This window comes from Dermacentor variabilis, chromosome 4 (assembly GCF_050947875.1).
Source record: "Dermacentor variabilis isolate Ectoservices chromosome 4, ASM5094787v1, whole genome shotgun sequence".
Lineage (NCBI taxonomy): Eukaryota > Metazoa > Arthropoda > Arachnida > Ixodida > Ixodidae > Dermacentor > Dermacentor variabilis.
In genome coordinates this window covers 75,790,851-75,815,271 of record NC_134571.1, presented here as the reverse complement: position 1 = coordinate 75,815,271, position 24,421 = coordinate 75,790,851, and the positions used below count along the sequence as shown (strand labels likewise).

The window sequence follows — 24,421 nt, the reverse complement described above, 5'->3', positions numbered from 1 at the left end:
CAGCTACGTTCCTTTGGCACTTCACACAGCACGGCCCATTGCGTATTACGCACGTCTTTAACTCAGCTGTCTAATTTGGTGCCTGTATACAGCCACTTCCACCTATTCGCCTCGATTTCCACCCATACCATCGCGGGTTTGATCATGCCTGCACCGGCCGCATTTCAATGGGGCCAGAATACGAACGCGCTCACGTGCTTAGGTTTCGGTGCACGTTAGGGAACCCCGCAAAGGTGGTCAAAATTATTCCGGAGTCCCTCACTACGCGTCCTGCCTCATAATCAGATCGTGGCTTTGGCACGTTCAACCCCAGTAACTAATTATTTCTCGTGCCACCAGGTGCCGAGGGCGGCCGCGACTTCTCGGTGATCATCAGCAACGCCAACGTGCAGATCCTGGAGAACGGCTCGCTGAGCATTCGCGAGGCTGACCGTTCGGACGCAGGCCACTACATGTGCCAAGCGCTGAACGGCGTCGGACCCGGCATCTCCACCGTGGTCAAACTGGACATCCATGGTACGTGCAATAAGGGATCCTATTAGCGAAGCGTTTCCGGCCGCTTCCGCTCATGCGCCTGTGGCGCTACAACCTGCACTCAGGCGCTAGCCAAGAAAACACAAGCCCCGTATGCATGGATGAATGAATGTTATGGATGCTATGAGCGTCCCCTTTGAAACGGGATGGTGGGTTGCGCCACCACGCTCTTTTCCTTATTTTCCCTGAGTTATGCCTTGCCTATGTTTTCTTTAACGGACAGATATACGCCAAATGCTAGCGCGGCGGAAAAGCCGAGTGTAACGCTACATTAGGTAACGTGTCGGCTAAAGCGGAAGCCTAATGGAACATGTTTCCGGAGTAATTTCGGTGAGGAGTGCAAGCGGCACTTGTTTAATGCTGCGTGATGAGCACTCTATAGAGGTCGATAGAAACTTGAGACTTTGCAATGTGGCAGTGAAGAACTGGAATCAGAGAAGCCAGGTAACATGGCGGGTCCTTTGTGGTTATTTACATGTCACCTGTAACTAAAGCCCCAAATGTTTAGAAACGCACATTTCAGTTTCTTGTGGCTGTTTTCTTTTTTCTGCTTATCTGCTCTTTTTTTATTTTTTAGTTGCTTTCTCCTCATTTTAGTTTCGTAATTGTAAGATACAAAATCAACCTTAATAACTTTCTTTCATTCAGAGCTAGAATTTTTTATTTATAAATATCTCCAAAAGTGTCCTAAAAGTGGCTTCCAAGAAAATGCTAATAAGGCGAATTCCACGTTTATAACGTCCCAGAATTCTAGTGCTTTTCAATTCAGTATATGTTTTTTTCCTTTTCACTCTTGCTATCGGAAACACCGATAGACTCTCGGCAATGCATCTCTGATAGATTCGGAGCACATTGAAAACAACGCCTGGCACCGCGAACAAACGTAAACAGAAAGGGCGCCCAAGGGCTACATAATAATCTCCAGCCACACATTTCACTGCACTGAATAAGAGATTCACAAACTCGAGAGCTAAATTTCTTTCCCGCGCAAATAGTTTTGACGTAAGAAAATTCGACAAACACGCTAAAGTGAGACACAACGCCATGAAGCACGCACTTCACAGCCGACGTGACGAGAGAGGAGAAAAAAATAAGAAGAAAAAAGAGTATTGCGGAAGTATAAAATACTTCTGAAAAGAAAAAAAAAGGCGCATCGAAATCTCGCGAAACCAATGTAATCAACATTTAGGGCCGAACGAAGCCCCACCCCATTGTAACGCGGCCTTAACTAAGCCTGAATAACCTCTGGTATATGTCAATTGGGTGGCCAAAACAGCACTCTCATAGCAATGTGTGAAAAAGGCAAGCGGATACCGGACCATCCCTTACCGTAAATACGCCAGAAAAACGTAGCATGCGCTTGCTGTTAAAATTGAAAGTGAGTTAACGGAAGAAAAAGAAATGTCGCAGAAAGCGGTACACAATGACGCACGGTTATGGTGCACTCTCATATATCCCCGAGGAGTGCGGTGCGCCAGGGTGAAGGCAGCGCTCAGAGAAAGCGTGCGCGAAAGCAGAGTGCAACATCTCATTGCTTGAAACGCCTGTCACCGGAGTGTTATTTTACCTTGCGACAATGCTTTCAGCGAGAAAGCCCTCGTGATAGAAGCCCGGAACTTTTTCTTGGAGAAGAAGGAAGTGTTCTGCCGTGATGTGGTTTAGTGGTGAAATGTTATTATGGCCAAGAGAAGCGAGCCATGAAACAGCATTATTTTCAAGCTTTTCACATCGTCGGCGTCTGTCAGGCGCTGAAGAAAAAAAAATAAAGCTCTCCCAAGGTTACCCTACAAGTGCAGAATTGTCTTCCCAGTTCTTCTATACTTTTGTCTTACTGGCACAATCTGGGAAGCGATGTCATGGTTGGCATGACAACAAGGCCTTTATTTTTCACGACCTCATATGGGGCTTCAAAAGGTATAACATGCAAAGTTTTCGGTAGATTTATGTAGATTTCAAGCAAGTCACTTGCCTCAACGGGGAGCTGCTACAGTTTGTTACATCACAGCGAAATGGGTTTGTAATTCTTAAGGCCACACTACCATGTATTCTTCGTCTGGCGGTTGCCCAATAAACTCCAATCCTCATCATCACCATATATTCCTGCAGTTTGAAGTCGCTTTCTAGATCACAAAATCGTTGCTTCGGTAATATATTAGCATAGGCGCTATAAAATAGAACGTGCAAAATATTTCTGGCACACTACATCTTAATTTCGCTTATTTTAAATACCACAAACCTCATTCAAGTATAAAGTATGGCAGTGGCAACCTAATAACGCAACTTGGCTTCCGCTTTATTCTATTGCTATAGTTGACGGAAAAGGGCCCAAAAGCGTCATCCTCTCTGGCTTCACGTTTCCATCGCGGTGACATCTTTGTGCTACTACCTCGTCTAAAGCTGAACATAAATACTAACTGACAAGTGAGAAACGGCCGCTGTCGAGATGCGCAAACTGTTCTCATCCATCACATTGTATTTTCGTATCTGCACACAGTGCATACAGGGAGAGACAGAAGAAACTCACAGTGCATACGCACTCTTATATCTTATGAGGTGTGCCCCATATGGTATATTTCAATGCAAGAGCTCTGGCCGCATTTCACAGAGGACGACACGCACAAATCTTACCATATAAGGATACCTTATGACGTTTGTGAATATATTTCTCCAGTTGGTCATTAAAAAGCAAAAGATGCATGCGCTCCCCCGTGCTTCCCTTAACGCCCTCACCCGTCGTGTTGGCTTAGTGGCTGCTATGGTGTTCCGCTGCACGCCCTAGGGCGAGAGATGAAATTCACGCCGCGGTGGCCGCATTTCGAAGGGGTGAAATGCGAAAATGCTCGTGTACCATGCTTTTGGTTAAGGGTGAAGCGCCCCAAGTGGCCGAAATTAATCCGACGTCCTTCACTAGAGCGTGTCTCATACTCATATTGTGATTTTGGCTCGTGAAACCTCTGACTTTTATTATTTTATTTTTCCGCCCTCCAAAACACACATTCTTTCATTCACGCGCTGTATAATGTAACTCTTCTGTGACTCCGCATACCGCAGGCTATAGTTATCCTTTCCTGCCTGTGGCGCAGAAACTACAACTAACATTCGTTATCTTCGCATTCGTCAGCTTTGCTATGACGTGTGCAAATGCCGGATATAACGAAGAAATTTAAACTGCGTCTTGGTAAACAGCGTGGAGAAATGGACGTTGGTTAAAACTGCGCGAAAAACGAGGACAGCGAAAGAAACAGACTCTCCTCGCTGTCCTCGTTTTTCGCGCAGTTTTATCCTACCTTCAAGTATGAACCAACTAGCCCTCAAGAGCTTCTTACTAAAATGGACGTTGCGTAGGTAAAAAAAAGAAAAGGTGGTACCGAAAAAGAGTTTCCTAACCGTTCCTTATTGTCACCATTATAAAGAGCATGTGCTGTGAACTAATTTATCGTGTATTCTCGATTTATATTATTTCCTTAGTTTTTTTTTTCCTATTCCTTGCTCACACAGTGCTTGCTTTTTTCTAGCTCGTTAAGTTATTTGTCGAATACTTTCAAAATAAAGTACCGCGCTGTGCATGCCCGCGACACCTACTTTCCGAAGCCCTTTATTGCGATAGCAATTATATGGACACTCCAAGCGCGTTCCTGCCGTCGCTGTCGCAGTGATGTTCCATATAAAGTCCAAAAAGATAACATCGTCGCCGCGCGCCATACGCTGTATGTGCGAGTGAAAGCTCACGATCCCGGCTTAATCTCGCACGCGCAAGAGATGAAGGCGGAGCGGAAGCGTGCCGTCTTCGGTCGTGTGCCAGTCTGCTGCTTACAGCGCGGCCGCGCGGCCGCCGTATCTTGCAAGCGATCTGCGACACAGACAAAGCATGTGACCACGTGTGCCTAATTTTCAAAGCGATCTGCGATGTGGACGAAGTACACAGAGTACCGGTAGCTTCCTATGCGCTGTACTTTCGACGTTTAGTTCGCATCCCAGCGAGAGACAGCACGAAGGTCAATTCGCTCGCTACTGCTGCCACGCTTACTCATTCTAGCGTTTTGACAGCGACTTTCCGCCGTCGCCGAGCGAGATGCGTTCATTTTTCCTTTGCGCGCGTGACACCATGCGCGCTAATTTAGTTATAGGCTGATCTTTGCATGTCTATACGGCCGATTAAACTAATACAATAATAAAACGATGATAATAAAATTTTAGGTAGCCGTCTACTAATTTGCTATCGCAATCGATGCTTCTCCTTTCGGGCGAAACTGCGACTTTTTTTTCTTTCAATAACTGCTCAGTTACCGAAATCGTTTAAGTGTTGTTTTCTTGGGCCTTTATTTCTTCTTTCGCTCACCAGTGGCGGCTCACTTTGAGCGCAAGTTCCAGGCGTTGACAGTTCGTCGCGGAGACAGCGTCGTGCTCACTTGCCGAGCTATTGGAGAGCAGCCTATAACGGTGACCTGGACAAAGGATAGGCACGGCTTCAACCCAGCACTGGAACCCAGGTCAGAACCTTTCCTAGAGCTGAAAGTAACTTGCTGCAAATGAAATGTTCAACATAGTCGGCTAACTTGCTATAAGATTTTACTTTCTTCTTGAATTGATGTAACCACACATAATTTGGCAACGCTTCTAAAGACAAGCTGTATTTTCAGAAAAATTTCGCGTTTTTCCTTATCAGTCTTGCACATATCAAATCGCGAGCTGTTGAATGAGAGAAGTGCAGATAGCATTGGAAAAATTTGACAAGCATCATACAAAATCTGGCCTCTTAAATAAAATTTCACCTCACAAACGCTATCAAGCATCGAACAGTACCATGTAAAACAGTGTCATCTGCTTCGTGCATCTCCTTAATGTAAACAAAAATATTCAGTGTGCGTTTGTGTGTGTGTGTGTGTGCGTGTGTGTGTGTGTGTGTGTGTGTGTGTGTGTGTGTGTGTGTGTGTGTGTGTGTGTGTGTGTGTGTGTGTGTGTGTGTGTGTGTGTGTGTGTGTGTGTGTGTGTGTGTGTGTGTGTGTGTGTGTGTGTGTGTGTGTGTGTGTGCGTGTGTGTGTGTGTGTGTGTGTGTGTGTGTGCGTGTGTGTGTGTGTGTGTGTGTGTGTCTGTGTGTGTGTGTGTGTGTGTGTCTGTGTGTGTGTGTGTGTGTGTGTGTGTGTGTGTGTGTGTGTGTGTGTGTGTGTGTGTGTGTGTGTGTGTGTGTGTGTGTGTGTGTGTGTGTGTGTGTGTGTGTGTGTGTGTGTGTGTGTGTGTGTGTGTGGGTTTCGCTTTGTTTGGTTTTGAATTAATGCCATAACATATTTCTTCTTGATTTTTGTACGATGTAACAGCCGAACCTAACTTGTTTTTCTAGTTCTTAGCGCCGGAACTTTAGACAAAATGGACAGAAGTCGAGACACACAAACGACACAAACTACTGTCCTTTTTGTCTCAAGTTTCAGCACTAAGCACTAGAAAAGATGTACCAAACAGGGCGGAACTGAAACCTTAGGAAATCTATCTGAGCGTTTATTTAAAGCTGCACATAAGCTTCAACTAAGGCTGAACGGCCAATTTTGCTGAAGCGCGATTGACGGAGCAAATCATTTGTCACGTATATCATGACTGAGATCTGAACCGAGCAAATAATTATTTAAATGTCTAGAGGGGTAAAGTCATCAGTCGCAGTGATCGCTGTTGTCGTTCTGCTATTAAACGTCATACGTTCTACTAGCAGGCATTTTGCACTCCTCATGGCAAGCTGGCTGATAAAGAACCCCACGAGAGAAATGAAACCGTGATATTATTGTCATCTAATTTGCGGCATTTCTGCACTGATCGCTTGGAACTCCACCTGAACTTTCTGTTCGAGGCCCAAACTGTCATTAGCAGAAAGTGCTGGCATTATACTGCCTAAGTAACAATAATAGAGTATTCCGAGTAATAGATAGTATAGATGCGACGTAGTGCACTTTCTGTGTGTGGGAGCTATAATCCCTACTTCAGGTACGCTGTGGAGGAGAAACCTGGCATCGAAGGGTTTGAGTATATCGTCCGCATTCCGAGCGTGGACCGAAGGGACTCTTCCCTATTCAGCTGCTACGCTGAGAACGCCTACGGAAGGGACGACACAAACTTTCAGGTCGTCGTGCAAGGTAAGTTTTCTTACGTACTTCTTTCCAGTTTAAGGGCGCAGTTCGTAAAAAACAGCGTTGGTTATATACGCTTACGTACAGTATGTTTCACATTTAGTGAAAACTCGGAGGGGTTTCCATCGCATGTGGCGAGCGCTTGAGTCAGCCGGCGGCAGCAGCTCGCGCAGGCGCAGATGCTCGAGGGGGGGTTCTTGAACGGCGTCGTCTGCTACGGCGGCGCGCGCTGGCCGCATTGTCGGGAAGCGGGCTACTGTCGGGGGCAGTGCTCGGATTTCATCGCCACTGCGTGAAATGAGCCAATATTTTTTTACTAAGTGTTGTGCGACGGCCACAGATACGCCTCAAAGGTAAGTTCATCGTTAAATGGTGCAGGGCAATCATAGATGTCAAACTGATTCCATACGTTCTTGATGGCCCGTTCCCGCAAGGCGGCTATGTATTCCTACAGAATAGGCCGCCGATCCACGCTACTCGTGTTGTGCAAGAACTGTTCGAAGAGCGCGCCGTCACTCTCGTGGAGTGGTCGCCCCAATCCCCGGGCGGCAACATCATTTAACATGTCTGGGGCCCGTTGACAGTATCGCTGGCGCACCATCCTCTCCATAGGTTGTCCGAAGATAGGCTTCGGTCAACCATGGTCAGCAACTGAGACGTGCTGCGAATGAACATATCGCTGATCAAGTCACTCTACACTTCACTGCCTTCAAGGATGAGCGCTGTCATCGCTGCCGCTGGGGACATGACGAGATACTTCGGAGCGTGACGTGTCCAATTCCCCGCTGGCGGGCAGGTCTGTCTGGTGTAGAGAATGATTGTCGAGAAGAATCCCTTCCAGCTCATTGTCTTAACCTAAAAGATTCCTTTATTCGTATCCGTTTGTTTCATCGTGTTTGACCCCGATAGTTATAATTGTTGAGTGCTTTGTTTCCCTTTCCAGTCAAATAATGACTGAGCACGTTGCGTGCACATCTTGGTGCGCCTTGTCGCTGCGTATTACGGTAGCACACACAGTGAAGAAATATACGTGCACGCACTCAGTACCCTCGCCTTTCGGAAGAACAAACGAAGCATGCTGTCAAAAGAAGTTTGTAGAACTCCATTATCGCCGTTGAAGGTTCAGAGTTTGGCGTCGCACAACACTTAATAATAAATATCAACTCAGTTCCTGCAGCAACGATGAAATCGGTGCACTGCCCCTGACAGTATAGCACGCTTCCGACAATACGGCCAGCGCGCGTCGCCGTAGCAAACGACGCACATCACGACTCCGCCCCTCGAGCGTCTGCGCCTGCGCGAGCTGCTGCCACCGCCCGACTCCAGCGCTAGCAGCATCCCGATGCGATGCGCTCCGAGTTTTCCCCTAAATTTGAAACAGGCTGTTCACCTCTAAACTTCCCCTACAGCGGTTCGCTTCTAAATGCTATGCAATCCGTGCGAGCAGTGATATCTAGGAACGAACTTGTGAGAACATTTTAGCATAGCGTTAGCCTTCTACCATTTCCGACACCGAGTGCGGCCTTGCACGCATGCGTGGAGTTTACCAGGCTCTCGGTCTTTGACATTACTGTCGGAGAAGTTTACCGAGACGCCGTATACGAAACTGTAGGGCAGAAAAAAAAAAGATCAGGCGGGCGTCAAGCCACAGCAAGACATAGTCATTGCGGCTTGTCGTTGTACGCACAAAGCGTCATGCAAGAAATGATTTCATTTTTGTTATAAATCAATGCTGATTACATAACGTTTCTACTTACTTTTTTCACATAACACTTGGTTTACATTGCAAAAACGCACTGTTCAATTGTAATCAGTAATTTATAATTAGATCATTGTTAGATCACCAGAGGCTTGGTGCCTGTTGCGCAGAACCTCCGGACAAACCGCGAGGTCTGGAGGCAACCCAGACGACGAGTCGTTCAGTGACGCTTTCCTGGTCTCCCGCCTACTCCGGAAACAGCCCCGTGCTGAAGTACCTGCTGGAACACAAGCTGCCAGAAGGTATGCAGTCGGGCAATTTTCCGGACATATGAGCGCAAGTACTTGCCTCTAATACGCAGACGACTGACTTAAAAGACTATTCTGCACTCACAATAGCTGATAGGTCAGACATTTTCGGCTCCAATTTACATCTGTTGCATCATGTAGTTCCGTTGAAGCCGTAAAACATCCGTACATGTTTAGCGGGAAGGCGCATCTATCTTCGTATAATGGGGCGCATAAGTTTGTAGGTTCAGTTCGAAAAGACAGCACTACCCAAAAAAGTAACAACTCTACTTTATGAAACTAAATAGTGCAAGACTGTGTATAAGGAAATGGCGAAACGAAAAGGGAAACAAAGCTAAACAATGTCCCTGTGAGATCGAGTTGTGCCTGAGTATTCCTTGATTTTGTCAATGCCTTATTATGCAACTGGGGCTTTCCAGTCTTGCCGAAACCTAGCGCTGAACTGCAACAATGCAAGACTCACATTAGTAACAGTTTTGCACATCTATGTTTCGTAACGACAGGAAAGCTAAAGAACACCCGTGCAAAAAGCCTTACCTATACTCGTTTCTTCATACATTCGTCAGCTATTTAACTTTTGAGTTGCGGTGAAGCAAGATCCGCTAGAGGACTAATGCACAGAACTTTGCGACTCATGTACTGTTGGACTGTATATTATTTATTGATCCGGTATTCTACTGCGGGTTATATTTTGTGTCGCTATTCTCCCCTTTTACGCAAATTTGTTTCGTTTGCCAAGTGACAAGGAGTAGCCGGTGCCACCATAAAGGCGCCAACCTCTCATAACATTCACTTCAATAAAAAAAAGCTATGAGAAAAATTTGGCACGAAACCTGACCATAAGAACTCTTTTTTTAGAAATAAGAAGCCGCAGGTTCCTCATACTTATTTGGAATGAGGGTGTGTTCATTTAGGCGGAAAGGACCTATAGTACTGCCCATAATTTTCGAAACGAATCAGCCTAAACTAAACTTGTGCACAATATCTTGAGTAGCGCTTTCTTCATAATTTGTGTCGTTAATCGAGTGCCGCATAAGCATCGCGAACAGACCATGGCCACCTACGTGCCTATACTCATATTATTGGCCGTTATATTGACGCCAGTCCACTAAAGCGCTCGTCTATTGTGCTTGCAACCTTTTTTCTCTAGCCGTTTTTTTTTTTCTTGTTGTTTTTTTACGTTTAGACCTTTGTTGTGATTGATATCATAATGAAGAAAAAGAAAAAAGAAACTTTGATCACACGTTCCAGGATTCTGGGAACAAGACTCGCACGTGTCTGCGATTGAGTCGACCGAGTTCTCGCACGTGGTCAGCGGCCTTCGACCAAAGACCAGCTACGAATTCAGACTTCGGGCGGAGAATTCCATTGGGCTCAGTGAAAGCAGCGACGCCCTTGTAGTTACAACCGACGAAGAAGGTAACTTATGATGGCTTTTACTGACTTAATTTACAAATTACCATTAAGCACAATGTGCATTGCGACCTGTTTCTTCTTTCCGGCTTACGCGTTTCGTTTATACCGTAACGGGCTGATATTTGGATTGTTGCGTGCGCCCACTACATGCAGCGCCCAGCGGTGCACCACGAGACATCAGGGTAACGCCAACCGGTTCTCGAAGCCTCCATGTCAGCTGGAAGGTGAGCAGTCCTTTATTTCACCAGCGTCAGATACTGCATAAATACATAATTTCCGCACACGCCAATGCGCACTGCTATACAAGCGCACAGCCCTAGCACTGGTACTTTTTTTTCTAATTTGAAAGTTTGCTCGGCGGCATTAAACGTGTTAAGCACGCATGTTATATGTACACGTATAATTTGTTACGTTCTGTGAAGTCCAAATGATATCTATGGCTCCGACCATACATCCACCAATGGCAGTCAGGTGGGCGGCTTGGTTGTAGATCCACTATTGAGAGGTAGTGGCGCCTTGATGAGCGCACTCCGAGGCATTTCCACAAGTGCGGTGGATCTGCGAGGGGCAGCTAGGATAGGGCAAAAGAGGCATGTCGAACCGAAAGACAGTGGACGGCCTGGAGCCTACAGACCGGTTTAAGCTGGTGTCAGAGCAGAATCTACACGTATACTTCTTAATGGTACCTTCACGTGGCGGGAGAGCTCCTGAAAATGTCTCCTAGCCGCACAATATTAGGGATTACCAGTGGAATTCCGCCGCTAGACTTTTTGGCTTCAGTAGCTATCCACCCTTCATAAAGCGGCAACCGAAAAGTTGGTGGAGAGAATTAACACTGAATATCGTCATCAGCCTAATGAAGTGCGTTGCAGAGAAATACTCTTTTTCAGAAGCATTCGACTACCTCCATTCATTACTCCTTATTGCTCCTTATACTGCAATTATCCGAACTTTTTATTGATAGTCATCACTAAGATTCAATCAGCTATTGTGACTGACCTGAGCCTGTTTCCACAAACTGCACTATCTTATGAATCACTTAGAGAACAAGGGTATTCGTTTGCTAGAGCCACTTCCCCTTCGACATATCCGCCTTATCACGCTTTTTCCTACAGCCACCGCTGGACGAAGAGTCCAACGGACTAGTGCAGGGTTACTACGTCGGCTACCGTGTTCGCAACGCCAAAGATTCGTTCGCCTACAAGACACTGGAAAGCTCGGCCAATTCGCTGCAGCAGCAGTGTGAGTTGGCCGACCTACGGCGCAACACTCGGTACAGCGTCGTGGTGCAGGCGTTCAACGCGAAGGGCGCCGGACCAGCATCAGAGGAGGTCTTCTCGCAGACGCTCGAAATCGGTGAGTTTTCGCTTTGTTTCTTACAAACAACCACAACTTATGATGTCTGCCTTCAAAAGGCGCAAGCGCAGGCCTTCCTTCATAGACGTGTCGAAAATGGGCCACGCGGGATGTTGCTTTTCACAAGGTTCTCTCATTATGAACACCCTTTAAATGATTGTTAGAGGATATTCCGATTTAATTCGGACGAAATAATTAATTAACTCGCCGCAATAATGCCACTGTCGTCGTTGAATCTCTAAAAACAATGTACGCACAGTTTTCTATCTATAACAATGAAACTGCTGTTATTCGGACGCACGGGTTGCGGGTGTCTCATAGAACAATGTACAAGGTCGTCACAGCCAGTGATGTATCATTCACAGCTTTCATTGTTACATCAGTCGAGCACTTCTTATTAGCGATGCAGTGAGTACAAGTGAAGCTTATGCATGCGCTTAGGCAGCGCTTCTTGACTTTAGGGGTGACTGGGCACTTCGAGGAATGAACTAAACCACGCGCACGTCCGCTTGTGACGAGGCGTCACTGTAGTAAAACTGTGCCTTAGGTAATCTAGCTCACAGTAAACTCAATCGAGCAATATCCTGAATAAAATTTTCAGTACCCTTGGAATGTAACACTGCATTTTTTATAAAATGTTAATTAGTCTTCGATGTATCCAAAAAAAGTGTGACGTCATAAAGCTCTCGCAATAACGTGCTTCAATATTTAAATTTTGTTGGTTTTTTGCTAGTTCGCCACAATTAAAACGGGGTCGCTACATTTTTAGAGTGGGTTGCACTATGAGAGAATGCTGGTAGCGCCGTGAATAATTTCAAAGCCGAAAAATCACTGAAGTGTGCTGCTTTATTTTTTCGAAAATTTCTCAACGGGCTGCGAGCTACCGAATAATAGATTTTTTTTACGTGTCGCATTTGACGCGACCGCGCACCACTGCGTGATAAGTAGTTACGATTGTTTAGCAGCTTTTATAACTGTCTTTTCTGCTCCTAGACCCTCCTGCGGCACCACGTTTGAGACTAGTCTCCTCAACATCGTCATCCGTTCACTTGAGCTGGGATATAGATAAGGACCAGCCAATAAACGGTAAGGAAACGCATCCATGTCACAGAAAAAAAAGAATACATTTTAAACCGATTCGATGTTTTCGAAGTTTCTCAGGGCGTAGTTTAAGAAATAGTGTCTTATGATACCCAAACATAAAAACGAATTTCATGTCATTACCAAGAACATACTAAAAGGCATGCCAGGTGTTTCAGCGACAGCTCTCTGAAATCATAAATTTTAAAAAAATTATCACTTTAGAGCATTTCTGACATCGCGGACATGCTGTTTAGTGAGCCAAATTAATTCACATACTCCTAATTATTATCGCATGCACACGTGTTGCAATTGCGGAATTAAAGCCAATCAGTGGCCAAGGCATGACGACTTATTAGAAGTCGCAAGGATAGACGCATTGTGTAAAACATTGCCTCAAAAGTGCAGTGAAACGAATTGACGTTCTACCGTACTATTTTTCTACAAAGCTTCCCTTAAGCAATCCTGGGCAAAACTAAGCGGAACACAAGTGTTTTTTATCGATGTTTCAGGGAGAGGTATGCGTCTAAATTGAAGCTTCCTCTTGTAACGTCCGAAATAAACCCGGTGGAGAAGTTCTCTTTTTTCTCGCTTACGAGTGGAAGTGAATCTTGCCTCATTATGAGGGAAATAAGTTACCTTAGGCTTGAGATAAGCAAGATACCTCGTAATCATTCAGCGGTTAGAAAGAGGACCACGAGATGTGCAAGTCTACCTCGTTTCCAGGGTTTGTACTGTTCCACAAGGCAGAGCCGCCCATGACGGCGAAGTCCGAGCCCAGCGAAGACCCCGGCGAGTGGTCAGAAGTCCAAACGGGCGCCGAACGCTCGGCGTACGCGTTTCGTGGGCTGCGCTGCGGCCGCAAGTACGCGTTCCACGCAGTCGCTTTCAACGCCGCCGGCAGGAGCCCCAGCAGCAACACCGTCCTGGCAAAGACGGATGGATCAGGTGCGCACGCGTTGCCGTTCACGAATTCTCGCTTCACACGACACCGTAAGCAAGTTTATTGCAAACCGACAATGAGCGACGACAATGTTGTGGGGAGTCACCCTTTGTCGGTTGGTCAGTTGAGGTAGTGAGCGCTCTAACGGCAAAGCTTCTTTAGCACTACGAGAGCTCACTCAACTTAGCGAAATCAACTGAGATGACCTTAAGATCAGATAAAAGACGAGACGTTGTAGTGTGGCTCGCAATGTTTTCATGAAAGAAGGCTACAGTAGCTATCAAACATGCGAACATGTATTATGTTTTGTGATAGTGGAAACAAGGCTTGTTATGGATCTTGTTATGTATCTAATTGAAAAACTTGAAAAACTAGAATGGAATCAAAATAGGGTAGCGCGATTTATTTCTCGATGTTGTCGCTGTAAGCTTAATGGAAGTTAAACTCGACCTCTCACTACAGCCATTACATATTCGTTGTGACATTGCTCTATTGTCATTCTTTCATAAATATATCAATAACAGAACGCCATCACTTGTGTATCTCGAAGTTCCTCATTAAAAGTCACGGAGACTGTACCAGCACTTCACCTTCGTGCCCCTCTACGGCACAACACCAGCATATAACTGCTCCGCACTCGCCCGAGCCATTCGTCTTTGGAATAATCTTCGTGATAACATATCGTCTGAGAGTGACCACAAAAAATTCCTTCATCTACTATTCATGCATTTAATCATTTATAGAATCGCTACTACCGCTACGTTGTTTTAGGAGTGCCTTGACATTTGGTGCACGATCCCACTCCCTTGTTAATAATAATTAATATTGTCATCTAATCTTGGTGCAAACAATGACTCCCTTCCCCCTTCTAAATTATGGTCCACCCAAGCTCTGCACTTTCACACCCCTCCCCTCCCCTTGATGGTTCACTGTAGTGAACATGGTTGTTAATGCTCTAGAACTATGTCACTTACAGTTGGTAGCAACGTGGTGAACTTAACAGAAGCTTTGTTTACAGCACCGCTTGCCCCAGATGAGCGCGACCTTCTGCTGTGCAACGTAACCTCGGTGACGCTTCAATTGGGCGCCTGGAAGAGCGGCGGCTGTCCCATCTTTTCGTTCGCCGTGCTCTGCAAACCTCAGTCGCAGAATGAGTGGTCTCCTGCCACGGCCACCCACCTGGTACCGGACCACCAGCAGCCACCGGTGCTGGTCATCCCTGATCTGGTTCCAGCCACCTGGTACGATCTGCTCGTCAGGGCGCAGAATGACGCGGGAGCTTCAGAGGCCGAATACATCTTCGCTACACTGACGCTTACAGGTGGTGAGTGTGATGTTCGTTTTTTGAAGAGACCGTGCCATTATGGTTGCGTACAAGATCCCGTGTGGCCAACTATGAACACTGCGACCGCAATCTAAGTTTCCATGCATAGCAGCTTTGTTGTGATGACATTGCAATATCGTAACATGTGCGTTAAAAGCTTATATATATATATATATATATATATATATATATATATATATATATATCTGCAACCGGGCGCACCCGAGGATATTTCAGGCACTGGCACTGACTGATCGATAGCTTCGGAGCAGAACTTTAATGAACACGGTAGTTGAGGGCTCGGAAGTTTATATATATATATATATATATATATATATATATATATATATATATATATATATATATATATATATATATATATATATATATATCATCGCACATACCGTGGTAAATTTTGCTGTATATACTGCCAAATAAATCAAGATCAATAATGAGCCAATGAACCAATGAATTATTGAAGGCTATATTGCTCATCCGTGTGTTTTCGTAACATTTTTGCAGGTGCAACTAATATCCGCGAACTTCTTGTGTATTTTGCTAGGGCTGTAGATCAATCGTGCGCGAACAGTCGTAAGCTATTGAGGTTATTAGTAAGTAGTGAATAAACTTGTAACTATAGAAGGCAAATTAACAACCGTTCCTCGTTATCATGCGTCTGCTCAGGTTCGTATGCCAGATATAGCGAGTTTGCACACGTTCAGACACAGGTTCGCTAAAGTGCAAATAAATGTTGTCTGTTTTCACTTGTTCCTCTGAGGAACATTGTAACATGCAGCAACTGCTGGTTAACAATATGCCTTCCGATAACGTGCTATTGGATAGCATTGAAGGTATCTTAGCGACAGCGCTGAGTTGTAGAAAGTACGACACTCACAAAGAGCGTGGGTTTTATTTAATTTTTAGTAGATTCGTGAAGCCTAGAGTGTGATAGGAACGTGACATCAAGGAGTTGAACATCACTGACACCATAGAGTCACTGTAATTTAAATACGTAAGCGATATCTCTCTGAATCAAGATAAATATTGTATTGCGCACTTTATCTTTTGTTACGGTATACACGGTACCTCTTCTTTTGTTGTAGGCACCGTGCCACCGCCTCAATGGACACAAGCCGTGGAGTCTCAACGTCGCCACATCCACATCATTCTTCCCATCGTCTGTTCTTTAGTGGTGGTCATTTTGCTAGGGGCCGCCGTGTGTTATGTGTTCTCCCGCCGACGCGTCACGACCGCTCAACGCCCGTATTCAGGTGTGTCTTCCCGTTGGGAACGTTCCTCCCTGCCTCTGTAACTGTCTGTCTATCCCACAATGCCGCATATTGACTGTTCATTTGCGACACGTATGTTTAACGGTCGCTATGATGTTGCATAGTTCGACCTTTGAGTCTCTGACTTGAAGGCTGCAGCGCACAAGCGGAAAAAGAGGATAAATTATGTAATAGACGAAGCGTGTGTGTACGTTAAGCGACCCATAACCCTGTAGTTCGATCTGAGTTGAGCTTTCATAAAGACGCAGACACAACTTTCATTAATAATGTCAGCCAATTAGTTAGCTTATTCCAATAAATAAGTTCTATACTGCATTAGAAAATGTGTTTATAAATTCAAAATGAAAGCCCGTGATACTCCAAACGCGTCCCGATATGAAAATAATAATGGAACCTTTGCGCCAAGATATATGCAGAGTAACTGCAGAGTATTGCAGAGATGTTCGATATTCCTATGGACGAATCCAAAAAAAAAAATGAAATACGAAAGCCACCGTCATAACTCTTCTTAACTTTACGTGTGTGCTGGCAAAGCCCGTGGAAAAAAGAATGATTAGGTGGAATCACAGGAATGTTTACTTTAAATCGGCCATACAAGCTTCTTTTGTTTTGCCTTGTTAAACAAACATACTTAATTACGGGCAAATGGTGTCATGTTCATCTGAGCGAAATATTACTTCTATGCACGCAGTATGCCACCTATTTGTACTGTGCGCTCCGCCCTTAGATAACAGCTAAAATAAGCATTTTCGAAAGAACTAAACGGCCCCATAAATAACTGCATGCAATAAGATAAAAAATGTGGTTTATTCCGCAAATAAATCTGTGGCACTTCAGTTGGCGTGTGTGCTCAGCTTCGGTGTCATTTTTTTTTTTTTCACGATAATTCGTACACAGATTCTATCTAAAAGGACGTTTACGTTTACTGAGTGAGGTAATTGCACTTCACAGTTTCCTAGTTATACTACAATGACGTTTTAAATTGCTTGAAATCTACCGCGATGGTCTTAAATCATTGCCCACTACTACTGATATCGGAACCCGCCATGGTGGCTCATTTGCTGTCGCTGTCTGCTGTTGAATGCGAGGTCGAAGGTTCGATTAGTGGTCGCGGCTGTCGCATATGGACATAGGCGAAATGCTAAAATACTCGCGTATGCTTCATCTAAGGTGCACGTTAAAGAACCCCAGGTGGCAAAAATTAACTCGCAACCCTCCACTACGGCGTTCCTTAAGCCCACTGAGCCGTTTTGGGAACGTTAAACCCCACAATTTTCAATCCTTCTAGGGAACGTGGACGAAGTGACAGAGACCACCAAGTCAGTGGACACTGTGCCAATGAGCGTATGGGAGGGATCGGACAGCAAACAGGAGTCTGAGACCACGCAACACAGACGCGCCGTGGATCACGAACAGCTCTACTACCCGTCGCCTTACGCCACACGCGAAGGTCGGCTGTCGTCCCTGTACGCAACCGGAGGTCTGCAGTCTGGCTGGGCCTCGGCGAGAAGTCTGAACAGCGCAACGGATGAAGCGATGGATGAACGCATGGTGCCGCAGCACACTTACGATGTGCCTTTTGTACGGAGGCCGTCAAGCCCAGAGGGAAAGAAGCTGCATCAGCAGGTACGTCCGTCCTCCTTGAATTCGGCAGCGTTTATGAGCAGCCGCGTGCCCCAGTCACGGTTGCCAAGTCGGCGTGATTTCACCCGACATCTTGACCATGACGCGCATATGTTATACGTGCTCGTACCAGCGAAGCTGGTAGGAGCAGGTATACGCCGTTGCAACTAAATTCTGCGGGAAGTTCTTTAGCTGACGGAAGCCTGTGATCCGCAGGTTAGTCAGCGCAAGAATGTCTTAGAAGCAGACTTATCAACGCTCGTCCCCGTCCCCCCTGAGATGGGTGCAGCGTAGCTCTGTGCAAGCCGACCCACTTGGCTCCTCAGTGGAGTGAGTTCAGCGCCAGCTGCCTAGCATACGCCTTGTAAACGGATATGTAAGCGTGTGCATGGATGCTTCCTAGGACAACTTACTGCAACAGCAAATCTAGCGACATCCGATGGCACTACCATGACCACAGAGATCTGCTTCGTGGCGTTGTTGGCGTTTGTTGTAACACATAACCAACGCCGGAAATAAACATACAAAACAGGCGCTTACTGTACTACAAGTGTACTTCAAGAGAACTGACGTCCGGCGTGTCGGTGTCCATGTATTGTGATTTTTGTGTGTGGCCTCTTCGCGACAAAATGTGGATATTTTAGGGTGACCGTAAGTTTGAATGGCGCAAGATCAAGCATTGTTGAGCAGCGCCGTGAGCAGCGTGTCCTCAAACTTAACCTTGCATCCCTCCCTCCCCCACTCCCCCCGCAAAGATAAAGAAAGAGCTACCGGTATGAGCCAATATTTTTTCCAAAGAGTCCTACGACCAAGCCACAACCAGGTATTGGCAGCTTCTCTGGCAAGCTCGAGCGGATTCAGCGACGCAGCGAGCACTGCGCCGGAGCGAGACACCCCAGAAAGCCTGAGCTGCTCCAGTCTCAGACTCCGCGGTCCACATTCTCTCTAACGAAGTTCGGCGCATTCCCGACACCGGATGGTTCAGATTCGCTCCTATTACGGTTGACCCCCCCCCCCCCCCCCGGCTGCGAGAGCAAATCCGAGTGTGCAGAGTTGGCAACACAGGAATCAGTAAAACGGGTGCGCGCTTCTCCTTCAAAATGCCTTCTCAAGACTATTAAACACGTGCATGTCGAGTATGCTTGGCTGATACGGGCAGTTTGTATTAGCACAAGAAAATATAATCAAGCCCTGCTGCCTATTATTTTATCTTGTAGCACTAGAAAAAATGACGTTATAAGTCAAGAATCTGTACATGTGCTCAGTTCAAAGCAGGTGTAATATAATTAGAGCTTAGTTTCTTTAGTTCAATTTCGTAATTATTAACAGATTGTGTACAGTTTTGTAAGTACTAGTATGTCGAAAGGAGTCATACTTAAGTATTCAGCGATACACGCCGCACTGGGCTACGAGGCCAGCTTGCGTGCAGAGTTCCTCGATACTGCGGTGTAATATGGAGGTACCACTTCTTCCACGACAGCCGTAAAGGAGGCCGTCTCGCATGCGACCTGTCGACAACAATGCTTCTGTTGAACCCCGTGTATTTATGGGCGCTGCATAACAATCATTGCGTAAAACCAGCCAGTGTATGAGAGGAAAATGCGATGATATTGCGTCTTAGCTGTCCCGCAGAAAGAAGTTGCGTGCTATGAAGCGCGTGTACAATCCCAAGGCACGAAGCGTTTCAAGTTTATTGTAGTCAGATGAATTTAAAATTCGGTGCGCTCTTCTTTCTTCTTCGTGAACGTTAACTTATGACCTCAGTGGTCTAGTTTATACCGCTTTTTGTTTGCCCAGACTTGTGTAGAACACACTCGCATATGTTCTGGCTTGTTTCTCCTCAATGTTTTTGTTTGCGCAGCCAGACGGGCAAGGTCACGCGCTAGGGTCCACGCAGTGCCTTCCGGAAAGCATTTATACCAAGCCTGGTAAGAGCCAGCATGTTCGCTTTTCTGCACGGGAGGTTTCTGAACTGAGATTTTATAATTGCTGCTCGCCTTGCATAATTTAGTTTTTCTGCACGGTGCAGTCATTCAGGCTCCCCAGATAATAATACCTTGCTTCGTATGTGCCACTTTCGCGCTAGGATAATTATAACCTTCGTTTCTTTGATGCCCAGACGCATTCCATCAAACATGTAATTCCTCACTGCACCCTTAAGCGCATGAACATTTCCCTACTAATTTTAGAGATGAGTTTTTTTTTTTCACAGTCTAGTGGGTTTCTCCCCTCAACGTGCAGGCATATAATTATTTCCATCGAACAGCCAGGTGCATGAAGGCTGAGTTTCCTGACCGGTGTTCGCATTCCTCCGCGCACTGAGTTATAAGCTATATAACGTCTTGGTAACGTAGGTGGTATATTTAGGGTAACACTGTTCAAATGCGCAAAAAATAACATAAGATCGCGCCGCACACTAGTTTAGATCTACAGCACGATTCATCGTGGTATGGAATGTATTTATTTGTGCAGTTAAACAGCGGCTATGAAAAAGCTATGATCAATCAACGGCGGCCTTCTGTGACGATAAAGAAAGGTTCACAATGTAACAGCCCTATAATGTAGAACTATTACAATATATTTTTATTCTAATCTTCTGGCGTCAAAGTTACGCCACCGCTGTCGTAAGCATCGGGCAGTGACTCGCAGCGCTGTTTGAACTGTCCAATCAAAGGCTCTCGTCATTTACAGGAGGTCAGTTTTGTTTAATTTCAAAGCGAATACCATAGCCTACTTTGAGAGGTTTTTTTCATCTAATTGTCTAACAAGAGGCAAGGAAGCACGTATTAATAGAGAGGCTCATCGTGGTTAATCGCAGTTGCGTGCAACGGAAGGTTAAGCATTTCGTTAAACAGATCTTCAGCGAAAAAGAATTGGCAGAGCGATGTCGTATATGTGCCGAAAATCTCCACATCGTTATACTGTTACGTAAATTTTTTTTATCCTACGCCGGCTCCCCGGAAGCTCCATGTAGCCACAGTGCGAGAATGACCGATAGGCAGACGTCTTCTATTACTTTCGGTACGGGCAGTCTGCGGCTATATTGAAAAGAACTTCAGTTAAGTTCGGCATAATAATGCATCTTTATTGGGTACACGTCACCTCAACCTGGTGTGTTTTGGCGGTTTTGTGACGTCGCATAACAGGAAGGCGAAGGGAGTGGAGGCCGAAAAACGAATAGCGCAGGGCTAATGGCGAAAGAGGTGTCGAATCAGAAATAAGTTTTTTTTTTATTTTGTGACGCCTATTCCTGCATGATCAGCGTGCTCACGTCCTATGAGATGGGGAGTTTCCGCGGTTTTCGTGACCTCGCGTTACAGACTGGTGAAATAGAGGGTAGCCCGACAAAATTTTGACCAACCGTTGAGGGCCGAATGAAGAGACGGAATAGAAACACTGTGTAATAGCTTTACGTTACAGCACTCCTAGGTCTACCAAAGTGCTAGCGTTCATGGCGATGAAATGAACATTGTCATTTGTGAGTCATGCGCGCTTTAAATAAAATGATTTAAACTGTGAAAGAGGTTACATTTTTATTTCCTTAACCTGTGCTGGCTTGAAGAGTACTCAAACTATAGTGTCATTGCCTTGCAGATAAGGTATTGATTTTTCTCATTACTTCTTGTTTTTCGTAGCACCGTTATACATGTCCCCAGACAAGTACAAAGGCCTTCGAAAGTCACTTCAAGCGCTCAGCATAATTGAAGGCTACCCAAACACAAATGTCTCCTACGTTTATTCGCGGCCAAAGAAGAAACACTGGAGCACCCACGGTGATGAGCTGTACGCTGAACATAAGCTGCGGAAGCATTCCAGGTGAGCTCATGGTTGAGGTGCGTTCTGGGTTTGTTTAATGGAACAGTAAAATTTGGCCTAGAGTAAGCGAAAACTAAGTGTACTTTACTTGAAAATGCAAAGTTCAACTAATACCGCCTGCTACAATCTTGTAAGCTCCTCTACCCCCCCCCCCCCATTTACTCACTGAAAATAGGATAAAACTTAGTTCAAGAATGGAATGCTTGTTTTGCGCGTAACTGTAATGCTCTCAGAGCAAATAATTTGAGCCCTCAAAAAATAGGAGATATTTTGTTCTGCCGGGAATAAAAATGGAGACTGTCATCCTAATATAAAAGGTCGTCTGCAACCTAAGCTAAGCGCGAGTAGACGGACAGCAGGAAGGGAAGGGTAAATTACAAAAGAACGCGCATTCTAAGTCATGCGCGTAAGCAAAGATGTTACACCGCAGTCCCCCCAGGTGAGCCTTGACACCAGCACACGACTGAAGCCACCTTTTTAAGTGTCAAGCATCTCTACAAAAGTGCAATAAACCCGGATTTGAACTTGGGCGTTTGAAGCCTAAGGCCCTTTATCCGCCATACTGCAGCTTCCCGCTGCCCTTGTTCAAGAACCGAAGCATCACTCCACGACAGTAAACAGCATTTTAAAGTCCTCGGTTAACAAATACAGATGGCATATTCTCGAAAAAGGCCAAATGCTGCTAAGTTATAGGAACGTAGATTCTCGTAACCGGTTCACTCCAGCCTATCTTATATGAATTATGAGTACGAAATTCTCATGCGCAGAAGCGGCCACGTGTTCTCTTCCGTAAAGATTTTTTGTTGCGCTGTCCTGGCCAGGTACGCAGACGGACTGAAGCATGTGGAACTGGACTCGCACAAAGGAAGCGCAGATTTCTCCACTGAAAGCCACGAGACGTCCGAAGCCGAGTGTGACATGCACGCTAGGCGTTTCTCCTCGCAGAGATAAGACTGTGACGACGATGTGAGTGAGCATTTTGAAAATACTTCTTCAAGGAATAGGTTAAAGTATAGAGCCATCGTGGCTGCAACGCCAAGGAAATCCTAGTATAATGCTTCTAGAACTTTAAAGATTCAGCGCCTTGTTCACACCTTTATTCGCAAGACGCTACTACACAAATATACAGACCGCCTTACTTAAAGAGTTTGTAAAAGAAAGCAAACGTAATAGCAATTGTTGGTGGCTTCAAAAGCCCGGAATTATATTGTTACGTGCAGAAAGACACAGATGAAAGAGGCTATTTACAGGATATTTATACTGAACTGGAGCCAGAGCGCCAGGCCGACATTCACTCGCGCCAAGGGCACAGACCCACTTCGTCGTCGTTCTCACGGCGGCTCGTCCTTTGAACATCGCTCGATGATATCGTAATAATATATTTATAACTTTCAAAAGTTTACTTTTCTATCTACCTGGTGAATTTTAATATAGCGCTCGGAGTCAAGCGTTAAAACAAGAGCTACATCCGAGGTCTGTTAATGTTTTAAACAGCATTCATACAGCCGCTTATACCACTTCGAATAGCAATCGCTTTTTCTGGGATCGCAGCTTACACAGATAACTCACCTGCTTTCCAACGCAATGCTCCAGTGGAACAAGGTATCTAACCCTATGCGTAGAGCACGAGTTAGTTTATTTCATTTACTTTGGCTCAAGTTTGATCAGTCCGATTACCACACCCGCTATAGATTCGGTGTGAAATTGTAGAACAAAAAAAAAAGAAAAAAAAGTCAGAGATGAATCGCGAAATTTTGTCATATCTAACTCTGCTTTTCACTACCTTTGCTCCAATTTCAAAAGTTGCTGTTAGCATACCGGAAGTAAACCAGCTTTTGTGTTTGAAACAGCTGGGAAATTCACTCTTTCATTTCCACCCAATATGTGATGGTAAAAATGCTGCAACTCTATACAATGAGCCTTTATACTAGTGATGCAAAACCATAAGGGTTACAGAGAGGCTCGAGTTTTGTTAGTTACATTCGTGTGGATACACCAGACACTGGTGGCAAGGAGAGCGTAGGGAAAATTACGAGTTCTTTTTTAACTGAAGTGCGGAAACAGTAAAGAGAAAGGAAATAAAAGTGAAACTAAGGACAGCTCCTCGCCGGTGGGAGATGAGACGCCCTTTCCGTGAGTTATGTAGAGTTACACTTCCGGGGCTACGTCTCTAGTACACGTACACAAATTCCCAAAAATGTGGTACGCCATGATGCCGCCGTGGTAGCTCAATGACAGAATATCGCATGCGTAATGCAGAAGATTCGATTTCAGCTTGGTTTGTCTCCCACCGGCGGCAAGTTGTCTTGTGGTGCACTTTCATTTCCCTCTTCCTTATTATTTATACATTTCAATTGCCGTTTTTATTCGAACCTAATCCGACTTAAATTCCTAGTTGATCACCAAATTTCGGGAGGTCAGAAAAAGACGCTTTCGTCGTATATACGCCAGACAAAAAAAAGTATTGGACTGCGAATAGAACACGCAACATGATCAGGATGTTGCACTTGCGGAAGGCTAGCATTATCTAACTGCCTAAAATTTTATCCAAAGCCGCCGCAACCTACCCCACTATATAAGTGTAGTGGCCATGTTGAAGGCGTGTAGAAACAGGCAAAGTGGAAACTTGTTTTGAACGACGCACTGAACATTTGAGACTTTCGCGTTCGCCTCTTTGAGATTTGGGATGCCGTTACAGATATTCCGGCTTCTATGCGTGTTTCCGGATAAAATCAGCGACTAATTTTCCAAAGCGTGCGACAGAGCTTCCTGCTGCTGGCAGTGTCTGGCGGTTGTACTCAAACCGCATGCTTGAATCTAAGTCGGTCATCAACTTGTACATCATTCCCTATAGAAAAAATATTGGCCTGTATTCTAGTAAATACGCTCGAAAAAAAAAACAGTTATCTCTATTCTTTCT

The 24,421-nt window shown here is 45.3% G+C and overlaps 1 protein-coding gene across 1 annotated transcript in view; it reads left to right on the top strand.

Moving 5' to 3' along the window:
• LOC142578245 (cell adhesion molecule Dscam1-like) overlaps window positions 1-20,174 on the top strand; it is a 170,588-nt gene extending 150,414 nt beyond the window's left edge. The window contains exons 13-26 of the mRNA XM_075687645.1: window positions 340-516; window positions 4,877-5,024; window positions 6,505-6,653; window positions 8,517-8,648; window positions 9,906-10,073; window positions 10,224-10,294; window positions 11,186-11,426; window positions 12,420-12,512; window positions 13,233-13,454; window positions 14,468-14,773; window positions 15,877-16,044; window positions 17,351-17,688; window positions 19,547-19,613; window positions 20,158-20,174. Of these exons, the coding sequence (XP_075543760.1) occupies window positions 340-516; window positions 4,877-5,024; window positions 6,505-6,653; window positions 8,517-8,648; window positions 9,906-10,073; window positions 10,224-10,294; window positions 11,186-11,426; window positions 12,420-12,512; window positions 13,233-13,454; window positions 14,468-14,773; window positions 15,877-16,044; window positions 17,351-17,688; window positions 19,547-19,613; window positions 20,158-20,174 (2,297 nt within the window). The remainder of the gene's footprint in view (window positions 1-339; window positions 517-4,876; window positions 5,025-6,504; window positions 6,654-8,516; window positions 8,649-9,905; window positions 10,074-10,223; window positions 10,295-11,185; window positions 11,427-12,419; window positions 12,513-13,232; window positions 13,455-14,467; window positions 14,774-15,876; window positions 16,045-17,350; window positions 17,689-19,546; window positions 19,614-20,157) is intronic.
• Window positions 20,175-24,421: the final 4,247 nt, after the last annotated feature.